The sequence below is a fragment of the Sinocyclocheilus anshuiensis genome, unplaced genomic scaffold (genome assembly GCF_001515605.1).
Source record: "Sinocyclocheilus anshuiensis isolate Anshui unplaced genomic scaffold, SAMN03320099.WGS_v1.1 scaffold2048, whole genome shotgun sequence".
Classification (NCBI taxonomy): domain Eukaryota; kingdom Metazoa; phylum Chordata; class Actinopteri; order Cypriniformes; family Cyprinidae; genus Sinocyclocheilus; species Sinocyclocheilus anshuiensis.
This window is the reverse complement of record NW_015555896.1, coordinates 551-19395: the sequence shown is the minus strand read 5'-3', so window position 1 is coordinate 19395 and position 18845 is coordinate 551. Positions and strand designations below refer to the sequence as shown.

At 38.1% G+C, this 18845-nt stretch overlaps 1 protein-coding gene across 1 annotated transcript; it reads right to left on the bottom strand.

Moving 5' to 3' along the window:
• Positions 1 to 2674: 2674 nt before the first annotated feature.
• Positions 2675 to 18412, bottom strand: LOC107675894 (unconventional myosin-Vb-like). Its single transcript, XM_016470392.1, is given in 25 exon segments — positions 2675 to 3031; positions 5453 to 5627; positions 5782 to 5985; positions 6019 to 6088; positions 7019 to 7154; positions 7221 to 7313; positions 8786 to 8893; positions 8961 to 9086; positions 9176 to 9343; positions 10068 to 10206; positions 12687 to 12802; positions 13995 to 14151; positions 14298 to 14618; positions 14683 to 14769; positions 14848 to 14945; positions 15562 to 15693; positions 16207 to 16288; positions 16369 to 16636; positions 16794 to 16878; positions 16957 to 17078; positions 17167 to 17284; positions 17286 to 17378; positions 17451 to 17605; positions 17860 to 17997; positions 18247 to 18412. Coding segments are annotated over 25 exon segments (3525 nt in total). The 3' UTR covers positions 2675 to 2863.
• Between the last annotated feature and the right edge of the window lie 433 nt (positions 18413 to 18845).

Below are 18845 nucleotides of genomic sequence, written 5' to 3'. Positions count from 1 at the left end.
TATATATATAAAACAATAAAAGACTATTATAGTAGTTATATTAAATATACAGTATTTAATTTTTTTTCTCAAACGCATCTGTGAAATAAAACCAGATTAAGGCATGTAAACATGCTACACAGCGCCATGATTTTTTGTACACTTTTCTTTTTTCTTCCATATTCAGCAATCTGTAATGATGTCAAACCTCTTTCGTGCGGCCTTTTGTCAATCATTCCTGCACCCTTCGAAGGGTGCCTTAATGTCAGGGTCTCGTTTGTCCACTACGTACAACCATTTCACCCCTTAACCTCCTTAATAGGGACCAAAACCCCCTATGGGTCAAACTTTAATGTTATGCAATCGTTTAGAAGCACAAGAAAATGACGAAAAACAGACCTACAACCAAATACACCTCTGAAAGCAGAGTGCTTGCTTTTTCATGTAGTAAAAAATGTGTGAAATTATTTGTAGGGGGCGCCACTTGCAGGAAATCCTACAAATTCTACTTATTGTACAAATACAAGATGCTTCGCACATCTAGATTCAATCACAGGGCCACCTCTGTCCTGTCTTTGTGTGTTTTCCGATCCGTTCAAGTACGAGTGCCTGTGCGGTTTAGCCGGTGTTTGTCGGCATGATTAGGCACTACGGTTTATATACGATGTATAGATTGACAAACACTGCTTGTATTAGACACCAGAGCTGCCTGTTTCAGTGAAATTTCACTTTATAACGTCACGTTTAAATGTCATACCGCTTCAGATTATTCCATGCAAAATGGGACTTTTTTTCCCCACTCACTGGTTTCTCACCTCAAAAGAATCACAGCCATTGAGAACCGCTCCTATAGAGTTGCCATAGTAACCGCTGATGAATCCTGCCATTTTACTGGCAAACCATCCACCATATTAGAAAAGCACAAGAGATATGCTCTATAATGTGGGTTCAACACTGTGTATCCATTCATTCTCTGCTAAACCGTGCTATGGATCTACTTACGAAAATCTGAGGTGAAGTTATCTAGATAGAGTCGCTTGTTGGACTTAGCAATGAAGCACCTTGCGCTACAGCTATTTCCCTGTATTATTTCTCTGAAAATAGTCTATGCATCTGTTCTATCAGTTCGAAGTGATCAACAGCCTTGGATTGTTTACATCGCGAACCGCAGCTGCAAACTTCGCTGTTGTTTTGTTTAACAGACTGAATCCTTTTATGTTCAGTGTTGTGATATCGAACACTAGGGTTCCGCCACAGGAAATGGCGTTAATGAATGTTGAATTGACTGCAGAGTGGAAAATAGAATCTGTAGCAAGAACATACTTTCATTTGGATGGTAGGATTTCAAATATTAAAGCTGTGTGTTGCTGTTTGTGAATAATGATATTACAGGATACAGTCGTGCGCATGTAGTACGAGGCAAAGCACACGCAGACACAAGTGCACACGGATCCCAATAACTCGACATGCACCCAAACAGCCTGTATATAAGAAGCAGTGCATGTTGGGAAAGATTCTTCTTTGTGCCAGCATGTATCTTTGATGTGATATTCAATTGTTGTCTTGATTTGTCTTTTATTTTGATATTTGGGTATTATTTTCTATTTTTGGAAGGCTTGTGAATATATAAATATGTATTACTGATGTGTAGTGGTACAGAGTTACTAGCATGAGAGATTTTTTTTATACAAAGATGTTTCTAATTTTCAGTTTTTTTCTAAATATGATCGTTCTTATCGGGGGTGGAGGTAAAACAGATGCCAGCCTTGGTTTGTTTCTACTTCCAATAAATGGTTAAAAAAATGCAATGTGTAATGGATTTTTTGTTGGATTCTGTTAAATACGGTTTATATTTTATTGACACATTATTTTTTAAAAAAAAAAAAAAAAAAAGTTTAAATTATTTTTTTTTTAAATGAGGAAGGTTCATCAAGGCAAAATTGTATTTTATTTGGCCTGACATGTACGTTTAAAATCTTTACATTTCAAATTGGTGTTTTTAAAGGAGGGAGAAATTCTTGGATTTTTCAAGCCAACATTAATTATGCATTTAAAGTGTGCCTAAAATTAGCATGCCGAACACAAAATGCCCAGGTGCTTTCACACCCGGCTCGTTGTTTCGGAACCTGGCGGGTTTCCCCTCTTAGCTCGGTTCGTTTGGGCATATGTGAACACGGCAATCGCGCTCGGATCCACACAATGAGCCTCTCGCTGACTCTCCAGTTACTCTTATCTGATTGGTCTGTGGGAGAGCACGTCTTAGCCATTCAAAATCAAAGCGCACTTTTTCATTTTATAATGCCGCCTTATTGCTCTTCTTCCTAGTAGGTGCATTTTAAAAATGTTTTCCCAATGAATCCTGGACTCCTGCTCAAAATGATAAATTAATATAAGGACAGCTACAAAAAAAAAAAAAAAGAGCTGTTGTCGTTCCATTCTGACGGATGACAGCCGTGACAGCTATGAGTGGAATCCCGGAAAATAAACGGTGGAACTTTGACCAATGAGACAACAGTTTACTCGCGCGTGACTTGTATTAACAAATAGGTCCGTTTAGAAACTTCGCCGTGTGAAAGCGAACCGCACCAAGAATAAAAAGCAACATTGTAATAATTTTAATCCCTGTTTCGGAACAAAGCAATTGATCTGCAGGTGTGAAAGCAGCCTTTAAAGTGATGTTGTAAGGCAACAAAGGCAAAAAAGCATTTCAGGAGGCAAAGGAACACCCACATTCAGACTCTGCGTAGGAAAGAGATCTTGAGGGACTCTGGGATTTCCAGCTGGGCCGCACTGACTTGTGGTGGAGGCAGATAAGGGAACGTGACGGGGAATACCCGTCTGACATCCATCAGAAGCTGCAGAGGTTGCCCCTCAGAACACCCCTTCAGCAGCCCCTGGGAAAGCCGCTGTCACTGCTGGACAAAAGCCTGCTATAATATTGTTTTAGAATCAAATGCTTTGCTCGTACCTGCAGCACTATACGGATGAAATTGAACGTTACTCTCTCCTCAAGGTCACTCTGCGGTGTATAGAGGCTTAAAATCTTCACCACCTGCAACACATTTAAAATGCAAATACAATTAGCATGCCAACAAAAAATTGTGTGTATATATAATTTATCATATATATTGAAGATGTATTGAAATTAAAATTGAAATTAAATTTCGTACATATACATACACACACCTATATATGTGTATATAATTAACATTTGAAATAATTTTACTATAATACATTTACATAATCATATATACACAAATTATACATAATTATATCCATATTATTTAATTATAATAATGTTAACGGAAAATAAATTTACAAATGTGTGTATTTAAAATAAATTAATTTAGGATAAAGGATAATTATTTGTAATTTGTTTTTTATATTTGTATATTGTATTTTCATGTAAGTATATTATATGATATGTTTTATATTATAATACATTATATATGTGTATAAACATATTATAATGAAAGTTATAAATCATATGTTATAAACTAAGATTTATAAAGACAAAATTTGATTCTAGTATCCAATTACGTTCAATATTATTGAATTCAAACATATTAAATTATATATATACAATTTATATAATGTTATATATAATTCTACACATAAACACACATAAAAAACATTTAATATAATTTAATAATAATACATTTACATATAAATTATACATACACAATTTATATATAATTTTATTTATATTTAATTTGTTGTTAACAGAAAGTAAAATTACAAATGTGTATATTTAAAATAAATTAATTGTAAATAAAATGTTAAATAAATTGTATTTTTCTACAAGCTGTGTATATTATATTATTATGTTTATAAATATACTATAATGAAGGTTATAAATTATATAATATATATTATAAACTAAGGTTTATCAAGACAAAACATTTATTCTAGTATACCAATATAATTATATTTGTAAGGTCCACGCACTTGGCCCAATGAAGGTTGAGACAATAGCCAGCGGTTATGACCAGTACTATGACTAGTCCCCCATAGTTAACGCAACTGAGTACAACTTAACTAAAGTCAAGCCGTTAGTCAGAAACCTAAAACCTCACCTGATGTGCACCATGCTCCATCTAACCTGAGATCTAGTATGCACTTAACCCTGGACGCAGATTTGCGGAAACATACGCCTTCACTTAATCTACTTGAGAAAATAATTCCAGAGTAAGTCAGAATAAATCAAATGTAATCATTTATTATCAGTCAGGTAAATATGTATTATGCCAATTACATAGCCAATTCAAAGATATCAAATTAATACAAGACATCAAATTCTCATAGACAAATCTAAGAGTAAGATGCATACCTGACTTTTAGAAAAATACATAGTGTGAAGTGTGTGGACACACTTCATACTACGGGCTTTCTGGCTACAGAATCGCCCTGACCCTTTTGCTGCAATCCTTTAAATACGCAACCAAGATAAAACATCCCCCAAATGGAGGCATGTACAAAACAATTGGAATTTGCATTGTGCATGGTGGTTTACACCTCAATGGGAACAGAAGGTAATTTGCATGGAATGACCCTCTACAGTAATCAAAGTATCTCTTAACTCTTAGGATCTGTACTATCTTTTAGTCTACTTTTGTAAGATTAAGACCATTGTACCACTCGCCCTGACACTATTCAAATGATACCAAACATGACTGTAAATCTTATTTGCATTCATATAGAACATTATACTACTGACCATTCTGAGTGAATCAAGTGGAGGGAGGATGGGTAAGGGGAAGGAAGGAGATGAAAAGGAACTGATGCATATGTGAGAGAGGTGTTTCCTGCACCACCCCTCTGTGGGGTGTCTCGAAGATGCCCGTGGAAGTTTGTATTACCAAGATAAAACATCCCCCAAATGGAGGCATGTACAAACAATTGGAATTTGCATTCAGACCTGGGTGGTTTACACCTCAATGGGAACAGAAGGTAATTTGCATGGAATGACCCTCTACAGTAATCACAGTATTTATTATCTTTTAGTCTACTTTTGTAAGATTAATACCATTGTACCACTCACCCTGAGACTATTCAAATGAAACCAAACATGACTGTAAATCTTATTTGCATTCATATAGAACATTATACTATTGACCATTCTGAGTGAATCAAGTGGAGGGAGGATGGGTAAGGGGAAGGAAGGAGATGAAAAGGCACTGATGCATATGTGAGAGAGGCGTTTCCTGCACCACCCCTCTGTGGGGTGTCTCGAAGATGCCCGTGTAAGTTTGTATTGTCTGTTTCTCAGGAGATCAAAGTATCTGAGTTTCTTTTATCCTTGCGTATTCAATATAATTAAATTCACACATTAAATTATATATACACAATTTATATAATGTAAAAAAAAGAAAACATTTAAAAATGAATTTTGTTTATAATAAAAAGAATATTTGTCAAGAAAAAATGTGATTTTATTTTGCCTGACATGTAACTTTTATAACAGGTGCGCCACCTGCTGGTTGGACAGTTCATTGCAGGCTTGGACCATGGCTTGTCCATCAGCTTCAGTCGTCTTGCTCATTTGAAGAAGCTGTGCTGCGTGTATGAGTGGCTCCAGCGCGGTCACAGCGCCCCCTGTCTGCAGCGAACGACTGCGCAGCCACTCCTCCAGTAAACTCACATTATACCTAGTCCAGGGGTAGGCAAGTTCGGTCCCTCTGCGGGCCTGCGGCTCTCTAGGACCGAACTTGCCTACCCCTGACCTAGACTACACAGATGTAACTATTCAGTTCAAGGCACTCAAGCAGATGTGTAAGTAACCGAAGCAAGAGCAGTTCTGACCTGATCTGCAGGCCGCGGTTCCAGCAGCACATGTCTTTGCGCAGCAGCAGGCTGTTGAGGGTGGAGGCGGCCAGCAGGTAGCCTACATGAGCTGATGGAAGGCTTGCTCCTGCAGGGCCGAGGGCAGATCCTGACGGGACAGGGCTGTGTGCAGCGCTGACAGTTCCCTCAGGACCGCTGACATAGTCGCTCCCTCCGTACTGGCTGGAGGTCGGGGGTCCGATCCCACACGCTTACGAACGGGCACTCAGCTTCACTGATGATCCAGCCAGACCAGGAATGCTCTCACTTTCAAGCATTGCTGGGACTAAAGTTAAGAGAAGGGTACACAAGCATATATGTTATATTTTATTATATGTATATAAATTAATTATAATGATATATATATAATGATATATAATGGTATATATCTATATTACAATCATGTATATATACACACGTGTATATAATTTACATTTAATTATAAATATAAAAATATATAAATTACAACAAATAAATAATAAATTACACAAATGACATAAAAATGTGTATATGTAATTTATTATATTATACATGTATCTACAATGTATTAATAATGTAATAAAAGTATACTACTATGTTATATTATTTATATAATATACAATTATTTTTATAGTTTGTTAATATTAAATGTATATGTATGTGTTTGTTTACGTATATTCAAATTATGTTCATATAATCAATTACATACACACAATTTATGTATATTATATATGTATATAAACATATTATTAATGAAAGTTATGAAATTAAATGTCAATTTTATGTTCAAATATATCATATTAGAATGATCATTTAGAGCTTTTTTTTGCAGAAAGTGACAATTGGTCAAAATAACAAATGTTTTCATTTGTTGTGATTGAAAATCAGGGTTATTCCACCAAATAATGATTTCTTAACTCTTCTGAAGTTAAACATTGGTATTGTGTTGTCTGAAAATGAATATAAACATGTCATCTTTTTTGTTATTTTGATCAATTGTCATTTCATGCTCTAAATGACATTTTTATTTAAAATTTAATTTAAATGTTTTTTTGTTTGTTTTTTTAAATGTCATCAACATGTTTACAGAATAAAACAAAAAATATGTTTTATTCAAACACATAGCTATAAATCATAAATCCAGAGAAAATTAGAATTTTCAATATACATATACTGTATATATATCAAGGTCATTGGCAGCTGTGTAAGAAAGGTCTTTGTGTCTGTATTACTGTACCGATGATGGGTTGCAGGCGACTCTCTGAGATGGACAGCAGCTGCTGATTGGCCTGAATACACAGATCACTGAGCACCCAGACAGAGTCCTGCACATCCGTCACCAGAGGAACCAGCTCCTCTGAGCCCCTCACGTCCTGCAGGAGAAGAGGCATATTTCGATTTGAAGTCATTTCTGCATAAGAACTAAAGAAACTGCTGACATTCAGTCGAGGAGAGTGCTGGTAGAGCAGGTCTTTGAGCAGGTAAGTGTTCTTCAGCCACACAGCCGTCACGTCCAGATCATTGCCGTGTTTCTACAACATGAATCACACAACAATTAATGTCTTAAAATCTACTCTATACACATCAAACATGTTTCCCAGATGCAGATTAAAATTAGTTCTGGCCTTTACGCATTCTTAAAGGGATAGTTCACCCAAAAAATTAAAACTAGCCCATGATTTACTCACCCTCAAGTGAGTATTCTAGGTCCTAGGTCTATATGACTTTATTCTTTCAGACAAAAACAATCAGAGTTATATTAAAAATGTCCTGGCTCTTTCTCAAAATTTATAATGGCAGTGAATGGGTGTCAGGATTTTTAAGCCCCAAAAACTGCATCCATCCATCATAAAGTATGCTCCATATGGTTCCAGGGGTTAATAAAGGCCTTCTGAAGTGAAGCGATGCGTTTGTGTATGAAAAGTATCCATATTTAAAACTTTATAAACCGTAATCTCACTGTCATACACACGTTCATGAGAGACTGACGTTCCAGCGGATGACGTAGGTGTAGCGTAAGCTCCGGTGAGAATATACAGCAAAGGGAAACCAGTCTCCTCTCGGCTCGGGGGAGAAGAATAGTTGAATAAATTATGTTATTTTTGTTTTCTTTGCACTCAAAAATAATTCTCGTAGCTTCACAAAACTGAAGTTGAGCCACTGATGTCACATGGACTGTTTTACCGATGTCCTTACTATGTTTCTGGACCTGGGAACATTACAGTTGTGTTGCTGTCTATGGAGGGTAAGAGAGCTCTCACATTTCATCAACAATATCTTAATTTGTGTTCTGAAGATGAACTAAAGTCTTACAGGTTTGGAACGACATGAGGGTGAGTAATTACTGACAGAATTTTCATTTTTGGGTGAACTATCCCTTTAGTTTTAAACCCTTTAAAATTGGCTCCATACACTTCCAGTTTCTTACTGTAATTCCCATTTTTGGGAATAAATTTACATTTACATTTAGTCATTTAGCAGACGCTGCTTGCGCCAACAGTTGTACATGGAAGCAGTTCCGGGCTGATGACGTATGAGGTCAGCGTTGCGCATGCGCCGATCAGAAGTGACGAACCCGGAAACGCAGCAGAGATCAAACCAAAACAATGGTCACTAATTAGAAGTACAAAACGAGGATTTGTAAAGAAGAATGTCGGAGGATTCCGATATAAGCCAAGAGGAGACTGGTTTTCCTTTGCTAAAGTAAGGAAGCTTTGCTTCCTTTGCTCCTCATAACAAACGTTGGTTTTCACGAGACTCACCGGCGCATGTGCAACGCTGACCTCATACGTCATGCTCCCGGAGCTGCTTCCGTGTACAACTGTTGGCGCAAGCTACATTAAATTGATTATTACGTTTTAAATATGGTTATTTTTCTTACAAAAACGTATCGATTCGCTACAGGAGGCCTTTGTTCACCACCCGGAGCCGTGTGAGACACTTTTTATGAAGGCCCTTGAAAGTACAAAGAACAATAAATGGTAAGTTCAAATGGAACCGGTACATTCATCTCAGGATCTCCAGGTGTATCTCTGTCTTGAGTTTCATCGTGAGATCTGATATCTCCTGCTCCCACTGCGCTCTCTGAGACAACAGCTGCCTCTCTAGGAACCTGAAAACGTACAATGTAATGCGTATGGAAGTTCATTTATGACTTCCAGAGTATCAATCTGATGTACGTGAGGTGAGCAGAAGGAACCTGACTTCTTGGCCACCCGTACAGCGTCATAAGCACATCTGAGATCCTCCCCCTTGATACTTTCAGCGGTGTCCTTCGCAATGCTCATATCCTCCATTACGATGTTCTGCAGGTAAGCATTCCTGTTTTTGTTATTACAGTTTTTATTTTGCATACAGTGAGAGACACACGTTTGGTTTCGATTGAAACACTAACCAGAGGTTGCTCATCTCTCCAGGGTCTCCTGTCGGTGGGCGACGTCACGCTGATCCTCCTGACCTCCTCAGGTGAAGGGAAGACGGGCGAGCTGGAGAACGGTGTGGTGACGGGTGAAGGAGGCTCCAAAGATGCAGTTGAATCTGTTCGTCTGTGTCCACGTGAACGCTGAACACCCACATATATTCACATGTATATTAATATTAAATACTTGTATATTAATATTTAACACTTAATAAAAGCAGTAAACTAATACAACATTATATAACACATAACAGATCATTAGCTACTACATTCAAATGTGTTTTTAATTAATATACAATGTCATATTTTAGATTTGTACATGTACAGGGCAGTGTTATTTTAGTGTCACTTAGATACTATTATAGTATCATTTATTTTTATATTTTCTGTTTTCAGTTCAATTTTAGTTAACCTTTTAGTCATTTTGCTATGTGGTTTTGTCATTTTTATTAATACTGTTTTTTTTTTACCATATTTGTATATAGTTTTCTATTACCGTTTATTTCAGTTTAGTGTGTGTGTGACTATAATAAGGAATAATTGTCATTAAAAATGTATATGCTAACTTTTTTGGATGTTGCATTCAAAATTCACACGGCTCAGAAATCTGAAGAGATATGTGATATGGAAACGTTGCCTTGAAAGATCATTTTCAGTAAAGATGTACCTCATTGGCTGTAAATAAGCTCATATCCCTCAGGTTGTCATATCTTTGCTCTAGGTCTTGTGAATTCTCTCAGTAAACTCTGGTATCTCCTCCTCTCTTTCATTAGTGTTTACTCGACTATGTTTATACTATTTTCATATTTATTGTGTCTTTAAATCCATTAAAATTAGTCAGCCATCTCATTCATTTCTTAAACAATACATGAGTTGAGATGGTGAAAATGACACTGTGGCAGACACATGATTCACCCTCCAGAGCTTTTTCCTGATCCTGTAAACCAATGGCCAGATCATCCCTCTCTTTCTCCAAAGAATCTCTCAACTCGGAGAGCTTGGATTTCCTAGAGTAAACAGGGAGTAAACAAACAAAACTAGCCCATGTCAATGGAACCAGCTGCCTTGCAAGAAAAGAAAGTTATTTAAGGAAAATAAAGTGGCTGATGTTAACCAAATTTAAAGGGGTCATATGATGCTTTTTTAAAGATCATTATCTCTTTGGGTTTGTGACTAGTCTTTGCAACTTCAGGGATCTTATCTATGCACAATCAGCTTGTAACACTCCAAAGAGAAAGGAAAACTTGAAATCGCATCATATGACCCCTTTAATATGTCACACATGGCTCACCTGTGTAAGCCGGAGGATCTCGTGAGCTCAGCTCTCCTCCTGTTTGTGAGTGAAGGCGCAGTATTTGCGTTATCCTGCAGCTGGATCTGGAGTTTGAGGAGGCTGGACCGCAGCTGTGAGCTTCTCGCTCGGCCTGAAGAGTCTCCCTCAGAGACGCACTTAGGGTTGGGTATCGAGAACCGGTTCCATTTTAGAACCATTTCCAATAATCGGGTAAGACATGTAATAATTCGATAAGACGTGCATTTCGATTCCGCTTAACGATTCCCGCGTTCGCATTTTAATGTGATTTTAAACTATTTAAGTGCAGGAAGGGAAAGAACTTGCACACTGTTTGCGTGCAGCGCACACATCTGAAGCGCGAGCACAGAGAACAGTGGTCCCGATGCAGATTCCCGACCTGTGTCCGTTCTCGAACTGTTCCGTGCATTTACACTAAGGTTGTTCCGGCCCAGAACTGACTTCTCTTTCACATTTATCGACCAGTATGCACGAAATACGTCAGTATATCATCATAAACACAGCCGTGTTTTTTTTTTTTGTCTTAAGTGAACGTAAATAGATGAGAAAGAAAACGCATGTGTAACAGTATTTTTAGATCGGTGTGTGTTCGGTGTTAAAGAGACAGCCGTCTAATAAACGTGCTGCCTATCATTAATTTGTTTACTTGTCTTTAACAATTTAATGTTTGACATTTATATTAGTCTAGTTGTTTTTTTCTGTGGTATTTTTTTTGATAAAACCATAGACATAAAACAGAATAAATATGTTTGACATCTAAATATTTGACTTAAAATTTGTTTAATGGCTTTTTTATCTAATTGGAATCGGAATTAGGAATCGATAAGAATCGGAATCGATAAGCAGAATCGGAACCGGAATCGATCAAATTCAAACGATACCAACCCGGACACACGAGTCACAATATACAACACTATTTAACAATTTAAATACTGCCAGTGTTGGAGGTAATGCATTACAAGTAACAGGAGTTACGTAATCAGATTACTTTTTGAAGTAACTAAAGTAAAGCATTACTTTTTGATTTACAAGAAAATACCTGAGTTAAGTTACTTTGTTTTTTCATTTATTGACTGACAGCTCTTCTGTCCCCATGTTGAGAGAAATCGGGAGTAAATGCAGAGGCGTTGTGTGCGCTGTGTAAACATGATAGTTACTGTAGTTCTATAGACTAAATCTCAACATGCATTTACTTATCTCACTTTCACAACAACAGATTCAGTATTCCTCAAAATGAATAAAAACAGTGAAATGCAAACCTGCAAAAATCAACTTTTGTTAAATAGCACAAATATCCGTTATGTATTTAATTCCATTTTATTAACCAGTGTCTTTGCTGCTGACCTTCGACAATCCAATTCAACCATACTAATAATCAAAAATTACTATATATAAAAATAACATTTGTGGGGTTTTTTTGTGTTTGTTTTTTGTTTTTTATTGCTTAAGAGTGTTGAACTTTCTTCTCCTGCGTCCTACTCCTCATGCAATCCAGAATGGCAGCACAATTAAAAGGTTTGAGTTGCACCCTCTACTGTACAGATGTGAATTTATATTTCCTTCAGCCTGAGGTTTATTCATTTCACTTTTGGTGTGAACGAGCCTTTTGGATTAAGGGAGTAACACAATATTGTAATGCATTACTAATGCATTCACTTTTCCCAACACTGAACATTACTTACATCATGACAAGTAGTTATCAAAAAAAAGGTGATATTTATTAAATAAAAAAATAATTTTATTGGGGAAAAAATCATTCTCTTAGGAAAATTAACCATGGTTTAGTACACATAAAACCACAAAAACATAGTTAAACCATGGTAGACACAAATTAACCGTGGTTTTGCTACACTAACCATAGTTTAACCAGGGTATGTAACGTAGTAAAACTGTGGTTATACAAAATGCACTTAATACGCCAAAAAAAAAAAAAAAAAAAAACATGGTTACACTTTTACTACAGTAAAACCATGGTTAATTTAAACCATTGTTAATTTTAATAAAGGGATTACAGAATTGTGAACATCCCAACTAAACACCGACGCTTTCACCTGTTGGTCTGCTCGGAGCTGCAGCTGCATGAGTTTGACTTCCATGCCTTTATTGAGTTCTCTGTATTTCTCCACCGACCGAGCCTCAGCACGCAGGCGCAACAGCTCTTTCCGCGCCGCTCACCTGCGCACGCAGCACTGCAGGAGCCCCACTGCAGCTCTGATGCATCTGAAACTGCACCGGGTCAGCCAGCCTCTCACCCGCGCCTGCAAGAACACCAACGCCCGCTCTGTGAGCATCTAGAGAGAGATTTATAAAACAAAGTGCACGGTAAAGTTATAATGTTTACATTAGACAACAACATTCATACATATGCACTCTGTAGGCTACTAATTTACTGATCGTAACGTAAAATGTCAAGCTGCCATAACCGAAAAGGTCACCTGTTATATCAAATACCTGTTAAGATTCAGTGATTTGAAGAGGATTTTTTAAGCTTAAAGTCTAGCAGATTGTGCCCTTATGTTAAATAGTTAACTTCAGCTAGCTTCATCTATTGTTTTCTATGACAAATGTACATCATGGAGAGCAAACTCTTCTTATGCTATTGGAAACAACACATGGACCGCGCACACACACACAAAAATACAGACCTAAACACTTGACACATGAAACACAACAAGGGTAACAATCAACTGATAATTTTAAAGTGAAACAAACTTATTCTGACAACACACAGTTAATGAACATGACAAAACAATATACATAAAACTAGCAAAAGGTGAACCATATTAATGATTTATGCCGGAGTGGATGATGGGAAAAGGGAAAATGCAACTGAACAACAAAGACTTTTAGCATAGACCTTATAGTACTCCGAAAACACACACACACACACACATTAGTCAACTGCTTCGCCTGATAGTTTGACTCTAAAACTCTGCATATTATAATAGAGATGCTGCATTGAGATGCATTACTTGAAAGTTAAGGCCCGTTCACACCAAGAATGATAACTATAAAGATAACGATATTAGCATCCACACCAGCGGACAATATCATCTGTTTATTCTAAGCACATGCACATCTGCTGTTTTAAATTCTCGAGCTCATGATAGAAGGATTGATTCTGATTGGCTGTCAATGTTTTTATTGTTCATCAGCTGGTAAAACACGTTCCTTAAAGTGATTCCAACAATATCGTTTCTCTGTGCCTTTATCGTTATAGCGGTGATGTGGACTCTGCTATTCTTTAATATTGAGAACGATTTTTAGAACTTGGCCTATATCTTTATCATTATCTTTATAGTTATCGTCCTTGGTATGAACAGGCCTTTAGAACTTCAAGATTGTAAAGTAAAGACTAGAATCAAGTAAATATTTGGCTATTTTTTTCAGGATTTAGGTGTACGGTCAAACATTCTGGGAAATGTACCTGTAACTTTATTTGTATTTTTGTAACTATACCCAGACACACATGAAGCACTTTACCTGTCTATAAATCCGACGAGCCTGAGTGCCTCTGATGAAAGCCTGGATTTTGATGGTGGCCTCTCTGATGGTAAGATAAAGCTGTCGCACAGCCAGCATGCGGTATGTTTTCTGGATGATTAAAGCTGCACGTGTGTAACGGAGGCTCCATGCCAACCTAATGGTTAGGTAACATTGAAGCGCGTACTTCAAATTAGAGTCACAAATATACAAAAACACCCATTAGAAAAAACTACTCAACCAGAATAGGACCTAAAAAGCATACAGTACATAGAGTGCTCACTAGGTAACACTCTAACCCACCCTTGGCCCAGGGTTCCTCTGATGTACCGCTGCAGGATGAAGGTGGCCCACCAGAGCCGCTGATAATGCCTATGCTGCAGCCATCCTCTCACCCAGCTTTGGATCAAAACTCCTGCCGCATGTAGCCGATCCCCTCTCAGCTTCTCCAGTACTGCAACCTGTCCGGCCCGGAAGAAGACCTTGGTCTTGCCAAAGCAGTACTGCTCTGGATCAGGGATGAGACCAGGAAGGGCACTCTGGCAGGAATAGCGCATATCATCTTTAGAAACAGAACCACGTAGCAGCACCCGATAACGAGTGTAAAATTCCTCGTATGTCCACCTGGAGTACAGAGTCAGGGATGGAAGAGGGAACTGAATTGAGAGACCTATAGAAGAGTACTTGCCTGGAGGGGTAGCCTGCGGCACTGATTCGGATGGTCTCCAAGACTCCACATGCTCGCAATTGCTGCACTGCTCGCTTGGGATCAAATCTGATATAGAGAGACGAGAAAAGGTTACTCAAACTCAAATAGACATGAACACAAATTACATTTTATTTATTCTCTTACAGAAATGTTTTTTTGAGGTTATTGGACTTTATGCAGTGGACATAATGCAGTGTGGTGCTGTTCAAGGTGTCCATCAAAAGTTGCAGGGATTGACGAAACTAGACACACAAAGAGAATATGTAAGAAAAGGTAGAAATGTAAGACCTTAAGAGTCAAAGAATACCTTAATGCTGGCTGCACACTAGACAATTTTAAGGCCGAATTTAAGCCCAATCGGGGGCTGTGGCCCGATTTGAGGCTTGTCGCAAACTATTTTTTGTCCAAAAAATCCTCTATTGTGTGGTGTCATTACGTGATTACGTGACTCTGACGTGATACCCGTGATAGCCAATGAGAGCGAGCAAGCATCACTTAACGGATGTTGCGTGCTTCTATAGCTGAAACTTGTCAGCCACAAACATGCCACGAAAGCAGAATACATCACCCATATTCTTTTTTATACTTTGTTTTTCACTGTGAAACTGAACTGTGAAATTGTTCCTACAATCGACAAGTGTGTGGTCTCGCGATGTGGTCGAATCGTCTAGTGTGCACGTTCAGAGGATTATAAGGCTAAAAATCAGTTGAAACTGTCTTCATGTCTGTGGTCTCCCATGGTTTTAAAATCGTTTAGGATTTGAAAATCGTCTAGTGTGCAGCCAGCATTAGATGGACGTGAGCATGACTGGTTAATCAAGAGTTTTCTTTAGACAGGAACCAGGACAAGCAGCTCACCTGAAAGCCCACAGTTAATTTGTGCTCTCTGTGAGCTCTCTTCCCTGAACGTATGCTCCCGTTTGCAAGAGAGGAGTTGGGGAGGGATCCACCTGCTGACTCCGTCTGAAACAACTCAGCAACTAGTTCTGACTGTGAAGGGTACAAACAGTCGTGAGGAGGCAGAGTGAGTACAAAGCTACATTTTTCAACATTTGATTTCTAAATTGCCAAAAATGTCCAGATTTTGGCTGTTTTCGTATTTTTTGGAGATAATAGGCATGTTCAAATTAAAGTATCACTGCACAGACCGAGTGGTGTATGACATCAAAGTACCGAGAGAGTGATTCGAAAGCATAAGGAGCCGTCTGCTCTCTAATCGCTCAGTCGAACACACCTTATGACTAAAAAGTAGTTTGACCAATAGTGTGCAGGAATTGTACAATAATCTACCCATTGCAGTGTTCGAGAAGGAATTGGAATGTCAATAGGAAAAAACAGACATTTTAGGCAATTTAGAAATCCCAGCCAGTACATGTCCAGGAAAAAGAGGACGTATGGTCACCCTACTAGGGTGGAGCAACCCTTCAAGGACTAAGTCACTCTTCACTAGACAGAAGATGTTAGACACCTATGTACACCAAGTCCCAATATCTGGAAACTTACCCTGTTGAACTGCTGTTGGAGTTTCTCGTTTGCGTAGTTAATACAGAATTGCTCAAAACTATTCCTGTCAAAAGTCTCAAACCTATAAATGATCAAAGAAGAGATTGACCAAACAATCCTTCATGTACATTTTTCTTTTGTTACATACAAAATAACTCTTACCCACAGATGTCAAGAACTCCTATGAAAGATTTGGGCTGTTCCCGGTGCGCTCTTAAGGATGAGTTGAGCCTCTGCACTGTCCAAGTGAACAGTTGCTCATACACATGCTTAGCCAGAGCATCCCTTGCTTCATTAGCCTGCTGACCTGTCATGGGCTTCACAAGCATATCCCCTCTCACTGCCAACCGCCTGTGGCATAGCCATTGGGCCATCTGAGCACCTTCCACCCCTAAAAGCTTGGCAAAGATGGCCAAGGAACGGTCGTTGGCTTGCCAGTATGATGAATAAGAAATGGTGTCCGTATTAGCACATGCTACTTGTTAACAAATTAGCACTGCTCCTGTTCTTCATCTATACAGACATCAAATCTAACTCAGAAATGTGCAAAATAATAGGAAGTGGTGCTTGTACATCAATGTAGCTGCGGTCCCCACCACGGCCACTGGCTTGTATGTTGATATTCCCCAGATGAAGAATAGCTGCCAGTATACGAAATATCTCCATCTGCTGGTCAGGTTGCACTCATGCAGGGGTGAACCACAAGTTTTGCAAAAAGTGTGTTGTGTTGTTTTGGAGGAATATATGGATGTTTTTTAGCTTACCGAGAACAGTAAAGGCATTTCTTGTCCGCTCTAGCTCAACCACATCATCTGTGCCAGAAATGTGCACATCTTGTCCTTGGTTGGTGTAATGAAAGTTCTCTGTAGAATCTAGCGAGATGCAGTAGTGCATGGTGTAACTGAACAAAAATGTCCAACACAAATAAACATGTTTTCAGGACATAGGTTTAGGCTTTACCAAGTTTGAGTGTCCTCAGCTCTGGCAAATCCCTGGAAGCACAAAGCTGGTAGAAGATGTGGTAGTTTCTCTCTTGAGCTGCCTGTTTGTGTTATGAAACAAAATTCATCTCAATAACAGAACTTGGTCATTGAACGTCCAAATCCTATCTCAATATACTTTCCAAAACGACTGCTGTTGTTGTTTCTGGTTGTTTTTGCATTACCAATTGCCTGCAAGGCTTAAAATGTCGCAAACAGCCTCCTCCTACTTTACCAAAAAGGTCAGAAATCAAGTTTCAGTACCTCCATGATGGGATTTGATGCCAGCACGTTCTCCTCCACACTGGTCTGCTGGGCCGCACCACCCACGACAGCAAAGTAACGCATGATGAACTTAGCAGATACAGTTTTACCTGAGCCTGATTCTCCACTGATTATGATGGATTGGTTTTTCTCCTCTGTTATAATGATAAACCCATATGTTTTAGTTAAAGTAATGTAATACAGATTCAGAATGAATTTCTCTGCTGTGTACTATCATAGTAGAGTGTTGGTAACACTGTGGTACTTTGATATTTAAATATTATTTAAATGGCTCTCCAAGTAATTCACAGAATACCTTGGTATTACCATGGTACATGTCCAAAAACATGATACTATTTTGTAAGTGAACTGATCTTGTTATTTGCTTGTTCTTGACCTGATCATATGCCTCTTCGGTATGCCTCTTCAGCCACAGAAAAAATGTGTGGCTCCATATCAGCCATGTCCTGGCCGCTGTAAGCGTCGATCACTTCCTCTCCATAAATGGGCAACTGTTCATATGGATTTAACGCCACCAACACAATCCCTATTAAATATTAATAATTATAATATTATAATGAAATGAATCTACTTAAAGAATATGCCTTTTTTTTGTGCATAATTTACTTTTTTTTTTTTTTAAACAGTGCTTGGTAAACATTCTTTACAGTAGCCAATATAACAATGAGTGATGTTATTTGAATTTTTGTGTTTTGAACTTTACACCCAGTAAAATAGAGGTGATTGGGCAATGGCTGTAAAAACTTGCTACTGTTTTCTGTTGATTTTAACTCACGGCAGTAAGTGTAAATGCTACTGTAGTCCAGAAAGCGCACACGCAAATTGTGACGTACCACTGGCTCGTGGAGGAAGGTTAGAGCTGTGAGGTCATTCTCTCCCTCCAAAATATCAGGGTTACCTAGAGGAGGAAGACCCACTGGAGGCAACACTGGATACTCCATCTCCTTGTTTAAAAATAATAAAATAGCATATAAATGGTTTGTACCTATATAAATAAAATAAGATGCATTTTGTAGTAAGCGAACAGCTATACGACTGAAAATGATGAAAAACATTTTGTCTTTATAAAGTTTTGAACAGTTTGATTTGTGGTTAGTGCGACAGGTTCTTTCTTAAAGGCTCATGGTTTCAAATCAGAATCATATGTGTGTAAGTGTTGTACCCTGCCAGCAGTGAGTTGGATTCGTATGTGCTGGTCTCCAGACACCCACACAGCTTCTGGGTCTAGCACCCACACACATGCCCCCTGAGAGACAACAAAAACAGTAACTATATTCATACTGATCATAATCAACAGTATGTGCCAAGTCCAAAGTTTTTTGTATTTGATCCTGATCTCTTGCTAAATTTGTAATTGATATTACTCAAAACACT